We start from the raw sequence: 21747 nt of genomic DNA, 5'->3' as shown, positions 1-21747 counted from the left end.
TGAAAGCTGCCCGACAACTTCGGTTTTTCGGCCGGTTTCCCGTAGGATTTGGGATGGGCCTCGGACGGCACTGCTGGGCTTGCTCGTCTTTGGGCAACGGCTCAAAGTCCATATAAGTGCACGTGTGTGCAGAAGCGCAGTGCAGGGGGCGGGGGGTCACCGCACAGGGAGGGGAGAACCAGATGGAGGGACGCGAATGAGAGAACTGCACAGAGGTCTGACGTCATCGAAACACGTGCTACATGCACCAGCAGCAGCACCGCCACCAGTACCGACCGCTACGACCACCGCCCCTACCACCCACCACCACCAATACCAACGTCACTACCATCCCCAATACCACCACTACTACCACCACAAGCAATAGCACTACTACCACTACCAAAGACCCCCCGTGTATAGCCTTAACAGACTGTTGGGGCAAGTGCTGTTAGCAAGCACCGATGAAGCCCAGAACGGCACACGAGGGGGTGAGTGGCCAGCACCATGCCTAGCCACCTTTGTCTCCCTAGTGGCGATGTTTTTATGCACCGCACAAAGTATTCATTTAGGTCGACCTAGGTCCAGGAACGGTTCATGTAATCATTACTGTTGGCCGTGAGCGGGAATCGAACTCGGGTAGCCAGGTTTGCAGCACAGCGCGCTAACCGCTACACCACCACTCCCCTAACGCCACCACCCACCCCTTCATGACCCAGAGCCGACAAACAACAGGAGGGCATCAATTATTCAACACAATGTTCCAGCGGGGTTTGGAGCCCTTTTTAATATTTATCTGTTACGACAAATGCGCCGCAGTTTTCAGTTTAAACGACAGCGCAGAAGCGCACGGGAGCATCCCAAAGGCTGCGCAGCACAAACAGACTTTAATGAACCTGCTTCCCGAAAACAACAACAACAATAACACACACACACACACACAAACCCCGTCAGCCACTTCAAAATGAATAATACAACACAGAAAGAGGACACCAAAAAAAACATTTCCAAGAATAAAAACTCAAGGAGGCCGACTGATTAAACCTAAAAAAGGGGGAAAACCAACGGAAGTTTTCCCCCGCCGAAAACGAAGCCTTCATTAGCAAATTGTGCGGGGATGTTCGGCCTCGATTGTAGCGGCGTTGTCTCCCGAGACACGCAATGCACTGCCAACAATGCAGCGGAAAGGCACGAAACTGCTCGCGCTAAGCTCGGTACCCGCGGCTAGAGATTCAGCAATTAGACGGCAATATCTTTAAAAGGGAGCAGGCTTCGGTAGAACTCCATAATAACGAGAACTCTTCAATTATTAAAACTTGAGCATGCACAATTTATGAGCCCAACTTGCAACCCAGCGCCGGTATTAAAGGGTCTCTCCGTATTGAATGGCACGGCTCCTGTAATGGCCTTATTATGTGGGCGCGCACGTGCATGGCCGTCCGCGTGTGACGCAAGGCAACGGACACAGACACCGCCTCTGTGTGCGCTGTGCGTGCGCCGCTTTTTTCCCCTCCGCGGTGAAGTCACCACTGGGTCACTGCGGTGACACCGAAGACAGCGGGCGGTTCAGACGCCGCGTTGTCTGGTTTTAGTTCCTCCTCACGCTCAACGACCGCCCTTGTTGACGACGCATTGTATCGGACGTTCAAGCGAAGGGCCCGGGCGCCCAGCAGCTGAAAGCTTCTCTTTCAACCCCACTCTCAAATGCCCGTATATATTTTTTTGGAGCCCCGTTCCGACCCAGCTACGATGTCATGCTTCGTGCACGCTGGACGCGGGACATGAGGCGGCTTTTGTTCGGCGCACGATTGGAGGCGTGGGGACGGCACCTAAGCCTGTTTCATGGCGGCGCGCATCTGCACAGAGGCGTGACATCGCTACGCGATTTAGAGGCGGCTTGCTGCAGCGCAGCCTCACCGCCGGCGAACACTTCCCTCCTGGCCCAAACGGTTCAATGTGTGGCATGTGAAACACATTGCCATTTTTTATTTTTACGTTGCTTATTCAGCTTCGCTATTCAACTTCGATTTATTTCATCAAGTACCCTACTTGGATCACTTCAAATTACACTTCTGGATGCGCCACGCTCATGGCTCATTTTGGCAATGAGGACTTCCACAGTTTCCCAAAAAACGAAGCGCCACCCTCTTATTTAGTAAATAATTGTAACTTCTCTTTTTGCAATTCACAGAAGCTGCAAACAGCAGCTGGGCGATTTGCTGATTGTCTCGCACGTCTTTGTTTAAACAACCCAGCGATGAATAAAAGATGCACAAGGACCCTTGGGTGAAGCCACGGGAAAAGCATCGTCGAAAATATTGTTCGCAGCACCTCTTGCCCCCACCTGCTGCACCCGGGAGCCAAACGTGACAGAAACGGATGCGGCCGCACCGCTCAGTTCGGTGGGGCCGGCCACACCGCTCGGAACAATGAAGATGAATCCCTACGTAGCAGATACGTACGTGAAACAGTTCCAATTTCCGCGCCGTGTGAAAACACCAGGCTTTGGATTTGTGTGGCCATAATTAAGAACAATTTTAAGAGATGGGCAGGAACGAGGTTATTTCTAAAAGAGAATCCTTTCTAATGAATGGGTAAAAAAAAGACATGGACTCATTTTCACGACCAAAGGGGGCTTCAACACAAAGCACTGCAGTTATTTCACATTTGTTGGCCACAATTCAAGCGCCTTGTTGAGAACAGCGACACCACAATGAGACGTACAAAAAAAACCCCTCAAGTTGAGTGAAGAGCAGAGCGCTTTGGAGTGGAATATTAATTTAAATTGAATCGCGTCTGACTCTGACCCACACAGTCGTGCCCAGAGAGGCCCTCTATTATCCCACAAACTGGCCACCCCACCACTGCCCAACGTCGTTGCCCTAAACCAGACCCTCTCTACCCACCCCACACCCGACCCTCTCCACCCCCTCCCCAAAAGGCCCCTCTCTGCAACCCCAACCCCCACGGAGGCTTTCAATGCCTGGGATTATCGCACCTGCTGTGACAAACCGAGCCGAGTGCCACCCGGCAGCTGACACACAACAGCTGAAGCTCCGAGCTCCCCCGCAGCCTCTGTGCAGCTTTGCGAGGCGAGTGCGGGGTGCAGCACCACGGGGGCCTTCACTTTGTAAAGAACAAAAACGTTTAAGTCGAGCGAGTAAAATAAAAACCGGAGGGAGCGAATCCAGAAAAGAAAAAAGCATTAAGCACCCACGTCATTAACGCCGCCTCGTAACGCAGATATAAGCAGGCTGCATACATATTTATTCAAAGCTGGGACATTGGCAAAATCGCTGGCCTACCTACTCAAGTATATCTTCCAAAGGCGGCAAGATGGAGATTAGAGCAAGCTAACGTTTCGGCATTGACTTGTGCATAGAAGTTCGATGCATTGCCCCGAAACGTGAGCCTTCTGTCCTTTTAGATTATATTATTTGTCTGCTATAAAGGCAGTGATAAGAATGAGAGTCGAGGGATTTTTTTATTTATTTTCGCTTTTGTACGCCACTGGCAGATATATATTATATAATCTGCGTTGGAAAAAAAAACCTCATTATTAACACGGGCGAGGAGTCAATGACTCACCTCACAGAAGCGTGCAATTAGGCACAAAGAATAGAAATTAAAATCTATCCGTTTGACTTGGAATGAGCAAGCGGACCGTTGGGTTTAAATTATAGATCCTGCCAAGTCTGAAATATGAGAATAAAAGCTACGAGGAGGTTCCTCCCCAAGACGAGATCCAGTTCTCACTGAAAATAGCGCTGTAATGACCGAATGGATCCGAGTAGTGCCGTCTATTTTGAGCTGAATCTCACCCCGCCAGTGGCACGGTAGTGGCGACACTAAAATAGCAGGCTTTCGATTTTACTGGCAAAGAGGTTCAACGGGAGCTTTTTTTTTGAGCTCCTGAGGAAATTGCAACAATTACAAAGCCATTTACGAGATTTAAGAGGAATATGCCGCCAACATTTAAATGCATTCCCCCCCCTGGTCCTGTTCGCCCGCGGCGCCTCATAAGAAAAGATATGGGTGGTAAAATAGAGAATGAGAACAAGAACAACCACATCACTTGGAAACATTTTGTGCTGCGTCTAAACATAAACGCAACTCCGGACGCTGTGCGGGACGGGGTTCAAAGGAGCACGCGGCGCTTGCGGGCGCAGGCGAACGAGGGGACGCAAAACATTGGGCTGTTTGATCGGCGCGTACGGATTCATCGATTGCTCAAAACGGATTCCCCGCGGGTCACGATCGGCGCGGCAGAAACGTGGGGAGCACGAGAACGTACATTTCACAATTCGTGCTAATTATAAGCTGTTGCCCAGGATCGATCAGTCCCCGGGTGGCAAGAGGCGGATGATAAGCGGGAGCGGAAGAAACGGCGCGTGGTCGCACACCGAATCGACGGGACGGGGACCCCACCCCCCTTCCTGCACGGAAGCAGGCGGCGGCCGAGCCGCGACAAAGAGTCCGCCGATCTGAGATCGGCCTCGTCAGCCATCGCCGGCGGACACGGGTAAGACGCCGATGGAAGACGATCGCCCTCGCCTACGAGGGCCTGGCGAAGAACGAAGGAGGAAGGAGCAGGAGGGGGCAGCGCGTGCAACGAAGATGGCTGCCAGAGTTCGATTCCCAACCACGACCACCACGACTAACAACAATGGCGCGTGACATCCGAAGCGAGCGGTCCTGCCCCCCTTTCGGCGCTTCGCACTCAACGGCGTGGTGAAGTATGGTCAAACGGCGCCCACGACTGACATGGCGTCGGGAACCTTTCATCCAATAGTGGATTGACACAGGGCTGTACATTGTTATTGTTGTTACAGGCAAATATTACTTATCAAATGAACGAGACTACAATGAGACGGACGCAGAAGACACGAACACAGGACAAAGTCGTTTTTGAATTGAACCGCGATCCTGAATCGTGCGGCAAATACTGAACTTACAAGCCCAACGATAAGGTTACCATGATTTATCTGGTTGTTCGTGCGAGGTCATGACTCCTTACACTATGAGACCTCCTTTACCAGTGGCAAAATATGGTAATAGGTTTTTACCCTTTCAACCGGTACAAAAACTGACACCTTTATACAAGGCATCATGTTTGCAATAACCACAACACAAGCAGTCAAAATGCAAACAAAAAGAAACAACTCAGTTTTTGTACCAGTTGAAAGGGTAAAAACCTATTACTATATTTGCCACTGGTAAAGGAGGTCTCATAGTGTAAATGCTAACCCCGAGCTCTCAATACTCTGGTAGTGCGCTGTCTTTGAGTTGTACGCCTTTTGGCGTCATCTGGTCCAACACCAATGGAGACTAGGCTCTAAGAAAAGCCGTCTCGGGTGTGGACCAATCAACTTCAAGGACAGTGCATATCATTATCATCATCAGAGTTGTTTCTTTTTGTTTGCATTTTGACTGCTTGTGTTGTGGTTATTGCAAACATGATGCCTTGTATAAAGGTGTCAGTTTTTGTACCAGTTGAAAGGGTAAAAAACTATTACTATGTCATGACTCCTGTTTAAGAAGCCGGATGAGGTGACACGGTTAGTCTCACTTCCTGGATGTTTATTCGGACTTGCTGGACCTGGTCCTGATGATGTTTAACGCTGTAACGGTATAGACACAGACTGTCGCCCCGGGGTTATGCGGGGTGGCCGAGGTTACATGAGGTAAGCGGTTATGGGGGGAAAATGCCCTAAACCCCACATCTCCGGAAGCCAAGGGCACGACGGAGTCTGGCCTTGACCAGGGGCGGGGTTAGTCGATGGGGCTGTGCGCGATTGGTGGAAATTGAAGTCAACAAAAATTAACGACGTTACGGGGTTCCGATTGGGGGGGCGCTGCACGAGCCAAGTTGATCGATAGAGGCCGTGAGGGCGGTACCAGGTTTGTGTATTTAAGCGAGCGCTACCCGTGTACGGGGGTCGGGGTGGTCGCTGTTCGCCGGGGGTCGGGGGGAGGGGCGGCTGCTGTCGTCCGCACGGCTCGTTGGCCGAGACTGCGGCTGCGTTGAGTCGCTCGGAGCGCTGTCGTGAGCGCAGACCAAGTCCCGAGACTGCCGTTAAGTACCCCGGGGGCTTCTGCTGCGTTACCTCGTCACCCAAGAGTGGGGCGTGCGTAAGGGCTGGTGCGAACGGTCATCGCGGTGTTCTGTGATTGGAGGCACGTGGGGTCGCCGTGTTAAGCCGAACTACGGGGTGATGTAAATGTGTGCTGTTGCTGCTGCCCACAGTTTTTCAGAGTTGGTTGTGCACGGTTGTCAAGAAATTATTATCCGGCGCAGTTGGTTTGCTTCCTCGTGTCGTGTATCAATAGTGCATAAGGGATAAAGGCATAGTTAATACATTTAAAATCTTGTTAAGATTCATTGTATTCCGAATCTAGTTATTGTCCTTCCTTCGGTCGCCTTTAAAGCACATTGAAAAATCCGCATTGGTGCCCTGTAAAAACTTTGATGGAATTGCATGGGAGAGAAAATGTATCCAAAGTCCTCTCTCTTCCATATTAAAAATGAGCAACCCTCACTGACGCAGTTTCAAACAAAACGTCGTGATAATTGTTCTTCGACTTACTGGAGATGTGAAACAGTAATGGCTGGTGCATTTAACGCCTGGACGTCTCGCGTGGCGGTCGGTATTAAGGACCCAAAAAATCATCGTACAAATCATAAACTCGGTCGTGAAAATCAACGCGTTGCGCCAAACTAAAACTAAACATTTTATTTTATTTTACCAGGTAAGGCCCATTGAGCTATATAGCTCTTTATCAGATGCGACCTGGCCACAAACGATAGCCCAATTAAGTTTCTCATCACGTGCAAATGTAGAGCAGCCAAAAACCCAAAGCGCACGTTTCTAAATGTTAAGGGAAAAACCGGAGGACCCGGAGAAAAATCCACGTGACCACGGGGAGAACATGCAAACTCCAAGTACACAGGCGTCAGGGGTCAGGATCGAACCCACCAACCTCCCGCATACCAGGAGACGTAGTTAACATCTCGCCACCGCGGCACCCAACAGCAGCGTCACGACGGAGGCGGCACCCGTCGCCCTCGACTCACCCTTGCCGTGGAAGTGCTTGCGGTAGCAGTAGGCGCCCAGGTCGATGTGCTCGATGATGTAGCGCTTCACCTTCTCGCAGTGCACGGCCTGGCTCTCCCGCGGCACCTCGAGCACCGACACGCCCGCATTGGTGCAGTGGGAGCTCAGCGACCACTCGAAGGACGACGACGCCCCGTCCGCCGCCGACCCGCCGGCGCCCGGCACCGGCCCGCCGCCGCCCGAGCGCGTCAGCCCGATTCGCCGCTCGCCCTCGCCGCCGACCTCGTTGCGGAAGTACGGGCAGCTGTGCAGCAGCTCGCAGCTCTTGCCATCGCCCGTGTCCGGGTCGGGGCACTCGCGGCCGTTCAAGTCTTCCGTGCTGCCCGACGGGGAGCCGCCCGTCCCCGCGATGCTGCCGCTGCTGCCGCCGCCGCCACCGCCGGGACAAGCGGCGAGGGCCCCGAGGGCTCGCGGGGGTTGCGAGGCGGCCGACGCCCCCGTAGTGGTGTTGACGCGCCGGCCCAGCTGGTGCCGGTTTGCGGCCGCCTCGTTGAGGTCGAACAGGATGCTCTGCACGTCGTAGTGGGCGAAGCACTTCTGGCAAACCCAGGGCGGCTTCGAACCGTCCTCGGAGCGGCCGTCCTCTTGGTCCGACGACTTCTCGGAAGCCGACTCGCCGTCCACCCGGTTTCGCAGTTTGCGGAAGATGGAGCTGTCGCCTGTGTCGGAGCGCGAGCGCCGCTTCAGGGACTTCTCCCTCTCTTTGAGCAGCAGCGCAGGGCTCTTGTCAAGGTCCTGCACCAGCATGGGCCAGTCGGCTAAACTCGGCCCGGGGAAAGCCACCGACGAGTCCTGGCAATCGTCCGCACGGTACCCCCTGAGGAGGCTCGAGTAGCCTTCCGCTGCGACGCCGTAGCTGCCGCCCTGCTTGTCGATCGACGAGGTGCTGCCGTACTCCCGGTGCAGGGAGCCCATCCCGGAATTGGCACTCACGGATATCACGTTGAGGTCCAGGTCGGCCAGCGTCACGTCGCTGTTGCTCCTCTGCCGTTGTGGCGGGTGCGCCGCTTTCTGCGGAGAGGCCGCCGAGTGGTAGCAGTCGGCGGCGTCGGGGCTCCCGCCGTCGTCCCGCGAACGCCGCACAGGCGTCCCCTGCGCGCTCCTCGACGACGACGTCGGCGAGGTCCTGGGCGGTGACGCGGGGAAGGCCCTGGGCGGGACGTTGTCGTACGGCGCCGTCGCGGGGCGTGCGTCCCACGGTGCCATACCCGGCTCCTCGTCGAAATCCTTCTTGGGGGGCCACTCGGACACCCGGGCGCGCACGCCCATGCGGGGCACCGAGGGCGTCCCGTTGGCGTGCGCGGGGTGGCCGTCGGCCTTCGACGACGAGCCCGGTGCGCTGCCGCTGCCGTTTTGCATCCTCAGCCGCCGCGAGTAGAACTCGTCGGCGCGGACGCCGCCCTGGGCCTCCCCGCTGGGCCCGGCCATGACGCCGGGCTCCACCACCCCGACCTTCTCTGCCAGTGCCAAGTGTTTAACGCTGGCCATTGCCCCTACAATGCCTTGCTCTGCCCGCCTGCAGGATGCTATCCATAGCCACCTATCTGATTCCTAATGTCATCGAAATGTGCCAAATTAAATATCAGCAGGCAAAGCAAGCCGTATTAATCATTGCCGAAGCTTTCCAGATGGCGTTAAATGTTACCAAAATATTGCGGCCGGTCTAAATTGTTTCCATAATGTTTTCCTTTCAAAGCTTGGTCTTTAAGCAATAAACAAACATCGTCCATCTCGGCAAACTGGGCAGACTCATGCCGGCGTTCAGGGTGGCACGACGACGCCGCCTCCTCCTCGTCGTCACGCGAGACGCTCACGACCAGAATTGGCGGCGACGCTGCAGTCCCTCGCCCACGCAGCCTCCCTCGGTCCGTCTGCGACACAAACATTTCGGTTACAAATTCGGTTACGAACTGATTTTCTAAAAAGACAATTCAATCAAGCGCACGGCTGACATGCGTGAAATCAATTTTTTTTTATGCAATCACGTGCAGTTTGTCAATGTACATATATTTAGTTTTTTTAAATTAAGGTTATCTAGTAAAACATAACGTGATCTTCCATTTATAATTAAATATCTAAAAGCAATAAACACTTCTGGCCCAAACCAAGGCAGAATAACGACCCCGCACAAAACGACGGCCAGGAAACGAAACATTAATCGGCACATTTTGTGACAAAGCACATTACGGCACCGTGGCCCCTACGAGTGTGCAGTGCACATTAAAAGCCACATCGCGTGGATTACATTCTCTAATATGTTACACGTTGTGCACAGACACGGGGTAGCGTGATCGTTCGTCTCCGGAATGCGCCTGCCTGCCAATGAACGGCCGTTTCGAATGCAGTGTGTGGCTCACAAAGCCTTATTCTGAGCCCCTCAAAGATCCAATCAAGGCGTAAAGATCAGACGTGTCATTTTGGAATGTTTTTTTTTCCAAAGCGAGTGCTGCTATTCCCCAGACGGCACACCAAGCCATCTACCAATTTCCTGGAACAGCTGTGCCCTGCCAATGGATTCTGATATTTTTAAGTCACGGGCGCCTGATCGCCACGCGTGCCACAGTGGCAGCCAATTTGCAGAGTCGGCCGTGCGGAGCAGGGTTCAGCGCTACCTGGGCCCTTGGAAAAGATCCTAAGGACCTTTGAATGGCGACGCAAAGTGAAGCAGGGCAATGTCGCGCTGGGAAACATAAAAACCGGACGACGCGGCGGGGGTCGCGTCACCGTGGCCAGTGGCGGCCCTGCGTGGCTTTTGGCTTGCGACTCGGGGGTTTTTGTCCACCAAGCGAACAATGTTTTGTTGGATTTGGCCGCCGTGTGCACTTCTGCACCCATGCATGTGGGCCACATTAATAACAATAGTCATGTTGCATTTGTACATAGCTTGCGCGGTCTGTTCATGGAAATTGCATCTCAAAACGCCGTAGTATTTGTAACGCGCACAGTTTTCGCACGGAGGCGCGGACAACCACAGATAACGGATTCCAACAATTACCCATGATTTGTGGTCCTAGATTTGGATGTTTAGCCGACTATTAACACATTAGTAAGAATTAGGCACTGAGGATGTATCAAAGTTGTACGATTTCTAATTCACCGCACGAGTTAAAAAAGAATATAGTAATGTTTAGCAGAATACATTTCTGCTCTTTTTACTTTATAGTTACCAACACATTAGAATCCTTTATATATATAAAAAAAATATCCTGTATGTAGCAATTATGTTAAATGCATGCAGCTGATGTTAAGAAAAAATAACAAATTAGGCTAAATTCAATATTTCTCAATACAAATTAAAATTCGCAGCAAAGTGCCCACGCGTTAGCCTGGTGACCATCGCTCTCGGCCGTCAATGCACTTCAATGACACACGGACACAATTCCCCCTCCCCGCGTCGAGACGTGGTCAGTCGCCAGGATTGCCACGTGACGGCCACTCACATTTTCTCAAAGAGCCACCCCCCAACCGCCGCGGACAAGGAGGGGGGGGGGTCCCCAGCCTCTTGTCACAGCTTTCGCCAACACCCAGCAGTGCGGCCCAACAAAAGTCCTACAAAGCACCCCCCCCCACCCCCCCAAGCCAAACGGAACAACTTTTACGACCTCCAAAAGACTTCCCCAACAACTGCTCTCACCACTCAACCAGCCTTCAACCGCAACGAAGGCTCTCGCTTACCCCAAGCTCACGAACGCGCCCACCACTGGGGTGGGCATGGGCTGCTGGCTGTTGATTTGTGAACGCAGCGTGGGTGACGCCCTGTTGAAGTGGCCGCTGTTATTGCCTCCTTGCTGCAGGAAATCGGCCACCAAAAACCAACCATTTACACCCGCAAGCAAGCGAAGATCCGCTTGAATGTGCGAGCTGTTACGGGCGACTTTAAAAGTCGGTAAACTCGTGCCGTTCAATGTAACCGTGCGTGTACTTTTTCGCGACACATACGGACCCGAATAGCATCTGAAATGTTTCCAAAACGGTCGAAACGCTTCACCTTGTCGATTTGCCGCTCTGTTGGCGATGGCTACAATCGCGCATACTCACACTAAGCGAAAAATGTCAGGCCAAAAAGGAACATTCTCCTACGCACAGAAACGCCACACACGCACGCGACAACGTTCCCTTGTTCTGCATGCAATGTGAAGGACTGCAAAGCTGCCTTCCAACTGCAAACATGTTCACGTCGTGTTTTATTAAAGCAGCGTGTGGCAGCTGGCACCTTGGAGGATCCTGGGTGGGTTCAAATCCGGACTTCAGCTGACCATGATCAAACTCGGTTAACAAGCGTAGGGAGGCGATGGTCTTCGCCCGGTTACCTATTCTAAAAAAAGTCGTCATTGAAAATCATGTTTTGAGACTTTAACGTGAATAAATTCCAGCTATGACAATTCAAATATGAACTCGAGTGTCATGTGATGAACATTTTACTCTGCGGCAGAACTGGAGGGAAACTGCTGTCCCCTAGTAATAAAGAAAGCAGTCACTTTTAGTGATCTAAGAACTATTTCTGTGACACCTGCTTCCATGAACCGTTTGCTAACAACTTCGCCGGTGAGATCTCCAAACGGATTCTTAGTCTTAGGACAAAACTACGGGAGGTCGATCGGGAAGGAGGGGGGGGGAAACACAGTGCGTGCCAAACACCACAGTGTCCGTCCTTCAACATTCCCAGCAGTTTGTCCGTCTTCTCAGCTTCGGGCTCGATAAGACCCCCCCCCAACCCCTCCCCCATCTTCGTGGTGTCCCCCCCGCCTGAATGTTTGCGGCCACTGTTTTATCAGTTACACGGCGGCCCACTGGCAACAGCTGCCACATTCGGCAGTTGCATCGATCTTGGCAGCCTGGCCTTAGCCGGCACGGTGCCGTGCCATGCTGTGCTCGAGCAATGCTGTTATGTTTTGGCCGCAGCCCTCGAGGGCTGCTGCTGCTGCTCGTGTCACAGTTGGAATGCCACTTACGTATATCTGTTATGTAACTGGCATCTGAAAGCCCTGGGGGCCACATATGTCCACAAACATTGCCCCCATGTACCTCTTCTTTCCAGCCAGCTCCTTTTCTATGCCTGTATTTAACCCAGCTTGGAATAGTGCACTTAATCAGGCAATGGTAAAAATGGCAGCTGATGCGTTCCAACTGTGCAATGTAGCATGTGATGTTGCGCTCGTTTAAGATGTGGCTATGAATTGAGCGTTAACCCCAATATAGAATATCCAAGACCGGTGGTTTTGGAAAAAACTTTTCTAGAACGGATGGAGAAAGGATTTCCAAATGTGGCTTTATGCAAGCAAGCACATGGAAACGAGAAATAGCGGTAGAGCAAAGATGGGCTCCGACCGACAGGGGATACAAGTAAAGCCAGCCGTAAAGCTGGCTCAAGACATCAAGGTCTCCACCGTTCTCATCGTCCCAAAAAGACGACGGATGGTAACTAACGAGAGGAGAAATGTATTTCCTTTAACTGTACTGTCCTGGCGAATCCCACGCGTATACTTGACCCTGGGCACCGTCTCAGCCACGGGTTTTGCCGGCGGGTCAAAACAACTTTTGCCACTAAAGCCGGGCACCTTCTCTGGAATTCTGCGGTCGAGAGGAGGCTCGGCTGCTGAACGACGACGGCCAAGCGGGGCACCAAGTACAAAGCATGCACCGCCAACCCCGCGCCACTTGTTTGTGGAAGGCATCATCGAAGGTTGTCGTTGACCCCCCCCCAACCCTCGCCGCCGCCCCTTCATCTTCAAGGCAGCCTCGCTAAAATGTAGCCTCTTCCGTTTAAGTGCAGCGGGGGGAAAATTAAACAAATGAATGCGAATAGTTAAAGTGCGCTCGATGCGATCGCACGCCCGTCGTCGGGCACCTTTACGAGCCTACGCTTTCATCGCTCAAGGTTCCGCGAACGCGAAAATGTCCAAGTCCAAAGCTCGCACACGCCTTTGAAGGATGAAGTCAATTTGAAATTGGCGTGCGCGGTGATTGATATGGAAAGAAGTTTTGTGCCAAGAGACCGCTTGACCTTAAATCGCCGCATGCGAAGCAAAATGCCGTCTCGGGAACAAAACCGATATAGCAACATTAATAAAATAAAAACGTTGTGCCCGCGTGGTGCGGCATGTCGACATAAAGGAAGTGCCGACTTCTATGAAATGCCAGCAGTTTAATTTTCTAAAGTAATGCTGGCATGGGCAGTCGTACTGCCAATTACTTGCAAATGGACACACAAAAAGTCTAGCACTTTACCACCGCACATTCACACGTGGCTTATGATGCAATCCACTATCGCCAATACCGAAAGCGGTGTAGTCAAAAAAGCCTTTGTCGCCACTGGATATGAATGAATAACTTTGTTCTTCCATAATTTTCATCGTGCGGTTTGCCAACCTCCAACACAAGCATGCATTCGAAATACAATCAGGCACGGTGCGATTGTCACTCGGAAAGCTGCCGTTTCCATCCCAACTTCCCCTCTCGTGCGACGTGTAAACAGCCCTATTGCAGGTGCGGCGGTTAAAGACTGCGACCCACCGACTGTGAGCGCGTGACGGACAAGAAAGCCGCTCGCATGTGCCAGAGTCTCACCACAACATCTGGGTGTCAAAGTCAGTCGATACTCGACACAGTGTTGGCTCTGAAATTGAATGTCCTGTAATTACCAACAACCCGGAGTCAATATGTCAAGGCGATGGTTATTGGCAAGGCACTAGAGAAGTGTTCATCCTAGCCAAGGTCATTTCCCCCCCCAATCCCCAACCCCCCAACTCGAGTTCTGCCGTAGAGAGGCCCCCACCACGACACCACCGCCCTATTTCGCAAACCAACACAATGCGAAACGTGACCTAACGCTCATCAACTCCTCGGTACAGTGCAGCAATTAGTCCCCCTTGTCTAAACACGCATATGGTGGTATTGCAAGACACACACACACGCACGCATGCGCGAACGCACCGAAACAAAACTAAAACGTACGGGGGGGGGGGGGCGGGGGGTACGCCTGGTGAAGTTTAAGTCTAAGCAGCGGCACAAGCAGAAACACTCTGAGGTTTGGCGTCGGTAAACTGTCGACGGTGCTCAACTGCCTGCAGGTCATGCGTGGCTCATGCCGGGAGCCCCATACAATCTGTTGTGTGGGAGGGAAGGCCGGACCCCACGTCCCGTCATCGAGGGGAGGGGAAGCACTCCCCCCCCCCACCCCGAGCTGTTGAAAAAGTCCGTGACGAGTGTTTTCTGTAAGCGATCAAATTTTGTGCTTTAGCTCAAAGCCGCATGTGCCTTGATGCCGAAAAGCCATGGCGGTCAATTATACATCTTCTTAAAGTAGGAAGCGGGCAATCCACTGTGAACATGCTTCGTGAACTTCAACAAGCATTACCTCTGCCTCTCCTGCTGCAACTGGATGCATTCCCACTTTTTTTTATTTAAATTTTTACATTTTTCCGGACGTGCAGTTTTGTAGACACTTTCAGTTTTTTTGGGGCATTAGACTCAAGCTGTTTGCCCTGTGTATCGGGCGACACTGGCTTGAAGAGCGATCACTCGCTCAGGACTCACGCCCCCACAGCGGGCACACGGACACCCGCAAATTGCACGAGCAAATTAAGGGCAGAGTGCCACAAACCTGAGATAATCGTCGCCGCACGTAATCATCGTATCAAATGTTTGTGGAGTCACTTAAAGCACGGCCCAAAATCTTTTCACCCGAGGCATCTGAGGCACAACCGCGGCACGATGACCTTCGCCCGAATTCCCACCCAAGTTGGCGAGCCGGTAGGCTGCTGTCGGTTCGGTTTGCCGCACAATAATGAGGAAGCCTGTGTCGCCAACGCCAACGAATGAAAGGGATTACGCCTAATCTCGTGCAAGCCTCGTCTTTTGTGGCCGAGCAGAGCAGATGGCAGCCCACAAAGCAGGCTTTCTAACCGGGCGAGCGGGCGGCCTTCTCACAGGCCGAACCGGGCGAGCGGGCGGCTTTTCTCACAGGCCGAACTGGGCGAGCGGGCGGCCTTTCTCACAGGCCGAACTGGGCGAGCGGGCGGCCTTTCTCACAGGCCGAACTGGGCGAGCGGGCGGCCTTTCTCACGGGCCGAACTGGGCGAGCGGGCGGCCTTTCTCACAGGCCGAACTGGGCGAGCGGGCAGCCTTCCCACAGGCCGAACCGAAGGCACGGACAGAGCAGGGTTGGAGCGCGGGCGAGCAGCAACCAAGAGCACGGAACCACCTTCCCGCGAATCCGAAGCCAATTATTCCCAGGTTCCAATGTTCTGATGCCACAAGCAGCCCGGACATCTCTAACAGCTTTGGTCTCATTAGCCGTTTACTTCATTCCCCCCCTCACTCATTAAAATGTTAATGGGGGTGCAGCGGCGCGTCTGGGAAGGTAACGGTGCAGACGCACGGCGCTTTAAGCACCGGCGAGCCAACGGACGAGCGAGGCGGAGCGCGGGCGCCACCGGACGCGGTTTCCACGCCCGGCTGGTAGGGATGCTCACACCGGCGGCTCTCGAGGGCGCCTGCCAAAACTTCCTCGGCGCCGTGCACGCACCGCACAAAAACCCCGGCCGCCGGCCGGTGGCCTGCGACTTCGAGCGGCTAGCGGCTCGCGGCCGTGAGTGCTGTCACCGGCGGGGTGCAGCGCTGTGCGACGGCGCCCGCCGAGACGAGACGCCTGCCCGACACCGCATCCTCGTTGCGCATACCTGAGCACGCGGCCGTGTGTTTGCGGCCAATCCGATGCTTAATGTCATTCAGCAGTAGCTCATTAAATTGCAAAATAGGCAAACCCTGGCCTTTTGCGACCAGCCCAGCGGAAAATGTTATCAGCCACCCACGTTATTGTATAATGATGCCATTTGCCGTGAATAAGTAGGGGTGGGGGTATCAGTGACGCGCGGCGGATTCATAATTACGTCAACAGATACCGTTAGAGCGGAATATGGCAAGTATTTCCCTCCCAAAATACAGCGGTAAAAACAATAATAAAGGCATAGCACAGAGTATTCGCAAAAAAATCTATATTGTACCACTTTAGCATTTACACTCTATTACAGACTAATAATAATCATGAGCATTTGAATTGGAAGAAAAGTTAATAACTGGCAAAACAAAACAAAATCAGACCATCACTCTCAGATGTAGCGATGCACACTTTAATCTTATGGCGGTACCCCGGGGTACCATAGTACCGCGGCTCTCGCATAATGTCCGTGATGCAGTCATTTTTAGTCTGTTGATGGTCGGCGATGCGGCAATCGACTCATCTCGACGAGCTGTACACGTGCACCACTACGGTGCGTAGCGCGAGCCTTCAGGGTTTCAGCGCAATCGTCCTCGCTGCGTTTTGACATCGCGGAGTGGCACTGATTTCGGATTGATGGGTACCCCAGTCGCGGAGTAAAGTACGCCCCTGGGAAAAATTGTGTCCCAGAAATACAATACTTATTTGCCTCGGCCATTTTGTATTATTTGGTACCCCGGGGTACCGCCATGAGGATCACTTATAAATGGAACAAGCACACACTCCATGGTTAACGATTTTGTACAAATTGCACCGCAAGTGATGAATATTATTTGCACATTACCTTAGCTGCACAACACAGCCCACAGCCCTTGAACTTGTCCAAAATTGAACAAACATAAGAGGGCGAGCGAGAACTCCGTCAAATGAAAACGCTTTACACGGTACAATCCCCGATACTGCTACCGCAACGGTACCTCCATAAACCATCATCACACGAACTCCGGTCATCCCTCGCAGAGGCTTTTGGCTCGCCATCGAACAAAGACGGTCACCGCATCGCGCGCTTTCAGATGCGCTTCTGCAACCGTCTGGAAAGCTCTTCCTTCCGATATCAGAGACTGAAAACGAATTTCTTTAGAACTGCTTTTAGTGTTTACTTTGTTGTCCTTTGCCCGCACCTTCAAATACCACGGTTAGCTACGTATGGTGCGAAGGAAGTTCACCGTACATACAAATACAAGCGGTGGAGTTGGCGTGGGGCACAGCAGCGGCCAATTTCCACACCACAGAGTTTACCTTCCACAGGCAGCGTCTCACAAGCAGCGGAACTGAGCCCACGTCCTCCGCTGAGCTTGGGAAAGCGAGCACTGGGTGAGTGAGAGCTGCTGGGGTTGGGCTGGGCAGGGATGTTGGGGGGGGGAGGAGGAGGAGGGAGAGAGTCGGGTTAGCGGGAAGAGAGAAGCCGAGGGAGTGGAGGAGAGGAGCCAGGGGAGGGCGAGCTGGGGGTAGGGGTGGCACAAGGCCCTGCAGACTGACCTTGACAGGAAAGACTAAACGATCGCAGAGTTGACAAAGCGAGGGAGCGCGTGCGGCTACTTGCAAGGATGCGGCGAAATTGGCGGCTTCTCATGTCTGGCCATTCGCAACGCCTCGCTGGACGGGCATTAAAACCGCCGAGGCCACTTACTGACGCAGCGACAAAAAAAGACAAGTGCAGATGCTAGCGGCAGTACCACACACGGGATCATTTGTAAGCTAACAGATTAGGGCGTTCGTGCTCATGCCGAATTCTACAACGCTCTGTATTCACGAGCCTTGGGCCCCGTTCCACTTTGCTGCTGTGATCTGGGTTTATTTAGAGCGGTTTTCTTGTCCGTTGGGCATGCCCATGGCTAAAATCTTGACCATCTGTCCCCTTTCTATAACTTTCCATCCCTCGGTCTCCCTCCCTCCCCACTCCACTCTCCCTTTCTCCTCCTCCTCCTCTCTCTCTCTTCCACCCCCCTCTCCCAGCTGGCTATATTTACTCAAGAATTCCAGATACTCCTGGGTGTCCAATCCTCGCGCGAAACCGAACTCGGCGAGATAGCGAATCGGCATGCCGTGCCTGTGCCTCGGCGACACTTCTCCTGCCAATAGAAACACCTTGCCGCTACGGGGGAGGACCGGGGCCGCTGGCGTGGACGGAGGCCGCGTGAGAGTTTCTCCTCTCGGCCTTCCATTGCACCTGTAACTCCCTGCAGCGTGCGGTCCCACGGCGGCGCACGGCGAAACATGCGTGCCTTGTAACGAAACGATAACGGTCCTCTGTTTACCTAGGCAAGCCTCGCAGAGGCCTTACTCCACGCTCTGCAAGGAGAGCTGCACTTGGAATGTTTTCCACAATGCCTGAATTAAACCATTTGGGCTTTGCGAATATTAGTCCAGTGTACCCTGAGAAAGCCCGGTAATATTTATTTTGAATGTTTTTCTACGTGACTTTACCGAAAGAACCAAAGAGTAATTCCTGCAGTCACGAAAGCTCCAAATCAAGTTTAATATAAAGGGCTTAACACAAAGAGAAATACACATCTTAGATTGAAACCCATTTGCTGTACAGCCATACACTGGCCACCTCTGGACCCAGGGGTTGGGAGTCTCATGCATCATGACTTCTGTGCGATCCACCAATTCCATGGCTAAATTGGTAGAAAAATGGCCTGTGTATAGCAAAACCACACCATACCTCAATGGTAAGTGCACAAAAGGAATTACACTTCGGGTTGAGGAACAAGACTACTGCAAATAATCCAAAAATATATATTGCGCGTAGAATTACAGGCTACGATAGAGCACTTGAACAAATTGCATTTTAAAAAGCGTATCGTCACTATGCTGCATTCAAACGCTTTTGACGCCGAATTTAAATGACCTCACGAGCAGGTAACATCAAAACAGCGCAGGCTCCCGGGAAAGTGGGTTCTCTTGCACGGGGACGGCGACGTGCATGCACCGCACAGAATGCACCCCGCTCTCACGTAACGGCGCAGCATTTGTTATTTTTCGCTTCATGCCGCAGCGAAGAGAAAGTCTGACGGAAAGAGGTCTGTATCGGCGTGACGGATGAGACGGCAAGCGGGGGGCGAGCGGGCCCTCTCTCGACTGATCGTTAGGATGGCCACACGAGTGTCTTTTAACGAACACTCCACCGGGGTTTGTTTGCCACCCGACAGAGAGAGGCGGCCGTAGGGGGACGACGCGGGGGAGGTTGGAGACACTCAAAGCCCGAACCAACATTGACATTTTGTCACCGGTCAACAGAGCGAAACAACATTGCCTACGAGCAGGACCACACACCTGCTCATGACAGACAGCCAAGTAAACTATAGCACTGCCTCTACTACACTGCAATACGCAGCGTTTTATAAAGCAATTGGAGAGATGGCATTGCCCATTGTCTCAATCGAAATACATGATCCTGTGGAGGAAACTCCACATTCTCACAGCAGGATGCAATTCTATAGAATAACAATGGTTTTGACTTGCTATCAAGTTTTGCAGTCCCACCCCATGGCCGAGCGAGCCAAGACCAAACTGGGATTTCAACGGAGTGACACTCAAAGCGCCGCACAGATAGAATCAATAATTCACACTACATCTCACATCCCAAGCCAAGAACACCTGCTAGGCAGTCTCAAAGGCAGCCTCCCATCCAAGTACCAACCAGTCTCAAATCCTGCTTAGCATCCAAGATCTGATGAGGTGGGGGGCCACGGTGGCGAGATGCTGATTCCCTCGCCTGGTATGCAGGAGGTCGTGGGTTTATTTGGAGTTTGCACGTTCTCCCAGTGGCCGTGCGGATTTCGCTCCGGGTCCTCTGGTTTTTCTCTCCAAATTTAAAATCAACACGCGTTCAGTGTATTTGGTTGCTATAAATATCCTCATGATAAACAACTTTGTTGAGCTATCATTTGTGGCCAGGTCACTTCTAAGAAAAGAGCTATATAGCGGAGTGAGGCTTACCCGGTAAAAAAAATGTTGTTTAATTTATTCAGAGTGATGTGGTAGTCAGCCCTCGCCCGGTTAGAGACATCTCCGACGTCCAAATTGTAAACATCATGGTGTGCAAACGTCTTAGGTACACGAAACATCACACCACTGGGAACACGTTGTATAAACAGTACAGTGTGTGTGTGTGCCCTGTGTTTTTTTTTCCTTTTGGCAAAATCGTTGGGACCGTTACTGTAATCCCAGCTGCTGCAGAGATTAGCGGTGTTTGAGTTTCTGATTAACACGCGTGTGTGCTTGTGCACTCTCCACGCATGAACGCCACAGAGAGCACCGTCAGCTGCCGCACTACATTAGCCAAATGAAAACGGCACATATCACACGTAATGCAGGCAGCCAATGAAGCATGACTGAGCCTTTATGACCCAAACCTTAATCCATTTCAACCGTTAGTGCAAATTAAAACAGTGCACCTTTCGCTTTCAAAACAGACCTCACGATATGTTTTTTTGCTTTGTCTTTTTCATTTCTAATTTAATTCCTCCCCTACCACCCTCACCAAATCGCAAATAAGGCATCGGAGCAGTGCAATCCTTAAAAAACCCAAGCAAGTGAACGCTACAGAGCTACCTCTAAGATCGGGGGGGGGGGGGCAGCACTATCCCACTGGCTGTCAACTAGAGCGACGTTTCATCGCGTGACAGTCAAACCAATATTGAAATTCTCAGAGCTGGAATTTTGCCGAATTAAGTGAAAACCCACATCATGGTGGTGCTATTTTTTTGCACAGCCATTGGTGGCCAGGCCAATACCAATAATTATGAGCAGCTGGCTGGGATTTGGAAATCAGCGCTCTGACCTCCGATCCATCCAACCATCTCAGTTTTGTTGTTGTTGTTTGTTTCATCGAATGAGCATTTCAAAGATTATGTTTGCATCATCACCCTTTAATGGGAATGTCACACCGGTCAAAAAACACTGCTGGCACAATCCCCAAATTGCCCGGCCGTGCCGGTGACCCACAAACCACGCGGACTCACCGAGCCGCCGCCACTGCCGCGCAAACCGCGACACGCACGAGCGCAGCTCCCAAAAGCAGGCGTCAGCATACAATCGATAACAACGCCAGAGTGGCCATCTTATTTCAGGCAGCACAGGTAGCCGCGCACTAACTCGTCCTGGGGGACAGGACAGACTGCGAGCGCGGAGACACTCTCGGGACAGACTGCTAGAGTAGCGGCGCCGAATTCCGCTCCCGCTCCTTTCCGCACAGCGGCTGGAGAAGTCGGCTTGGATTTTCATGTGCAGCACGTACGGCACTGCGAGGTTCGCTATGGGAGGGGGGGGGCACGGACCCGCGTACAAGCCTGCGCCTGCGCAGGCCGAGCTCTGGGAAAGCGTTACGCAAAGTGGCACGACTGTGCAGGCCCTCGCGTCAAGGTCAAGCCTCTCATTTTCTCGCAGCTAATTAGAAGCTCGAGGGCAGAGAGCGCCTCGCTTTGAACCGCCTGGTGGAGCGAGTGGTGCGGACATTACCGCAGGCACCGGGGTCACAGACGCCCACCAGCACCGGCGGCGAGCGAGCGCAGTCATTCGTGGTGTCGCAGCCTTTTGAAGATAACGAGAATTATTTGCGGCGCGCTGCGCTTTCCCCGACGGTGGACTGCCACGCGCATTTCATTAGTCGGTCGACATGCAAATTAATAAATTACATGGAAGGGGGGGGGGGAAGTAAGATTACGATGGGAACAACCCACGTGTGATGGAAGAAAAGTATAATTCTAAAACAAAATCGCTGACGTTCTGATCATAATGGCTTCCTGGGGATTTTACCTCCCCAATCCATTTTTGAAACGCGCGTGTTCAGCGCCCGCCTTGTAGTTCTCACTCGGCTCCGTGCGACTCCTCATTGATCGCGCCGACCCGGCAAGCGTGCGCGCTCCG

The 21747-nt window shown here is 52.6% G+C and overlaps 1 protein-coding gene across 3 annotated transcripts in view; it reads right to left on the bottom strand.

Annotated features, from left to right (window-relative positions):
• LOC144933456 (signal-induced proliferation-associated 1-like protein 2) overlaps positions 1–21747 on the bottom strand; it is a 106466-nt gene that overhangs the window by 66310 nt on the left and 18409 nt on the right. For 2 of the 3 annotated variants that reach the window (XM_078858218.1, XM_078858220.1), the window contains exon 2: positions 7055–8965. In XM_078858218.1, the coding sequence (XP_078714344.1) occupies positions 7055–8582 (1528 nt within the window). In that variant the 5' untranslated portion in view covers positions 8583–8965. Of the gene's footprint in view, positions 1–7054; positions 8966–17112; positions 17209–21747 lie in introns of those variants that run through there. The other variant, XM_078858219.1, reaches the window with a different exon arrangement.

Source organism: Lampetra fluviatilis, chromosome 7 (genome assembly GCF_964198595.1).
Source record: "Lampetra fluviatilis chromosome 7, kcLamFluv1.1, whole genome shotgun sequence".
NCBI classification, from domain to species: Eukaryota; Metazoa; Chordata; class Hyperoartia; order Petromyzontiformes; family Petromyzontidae; genus Lampetra; species Lampetra fluviatilis.
Note: the sequence above shows the minus strand (reverse complement) of the source record. Positions and strands in the feature narration are given on the sequence as shown.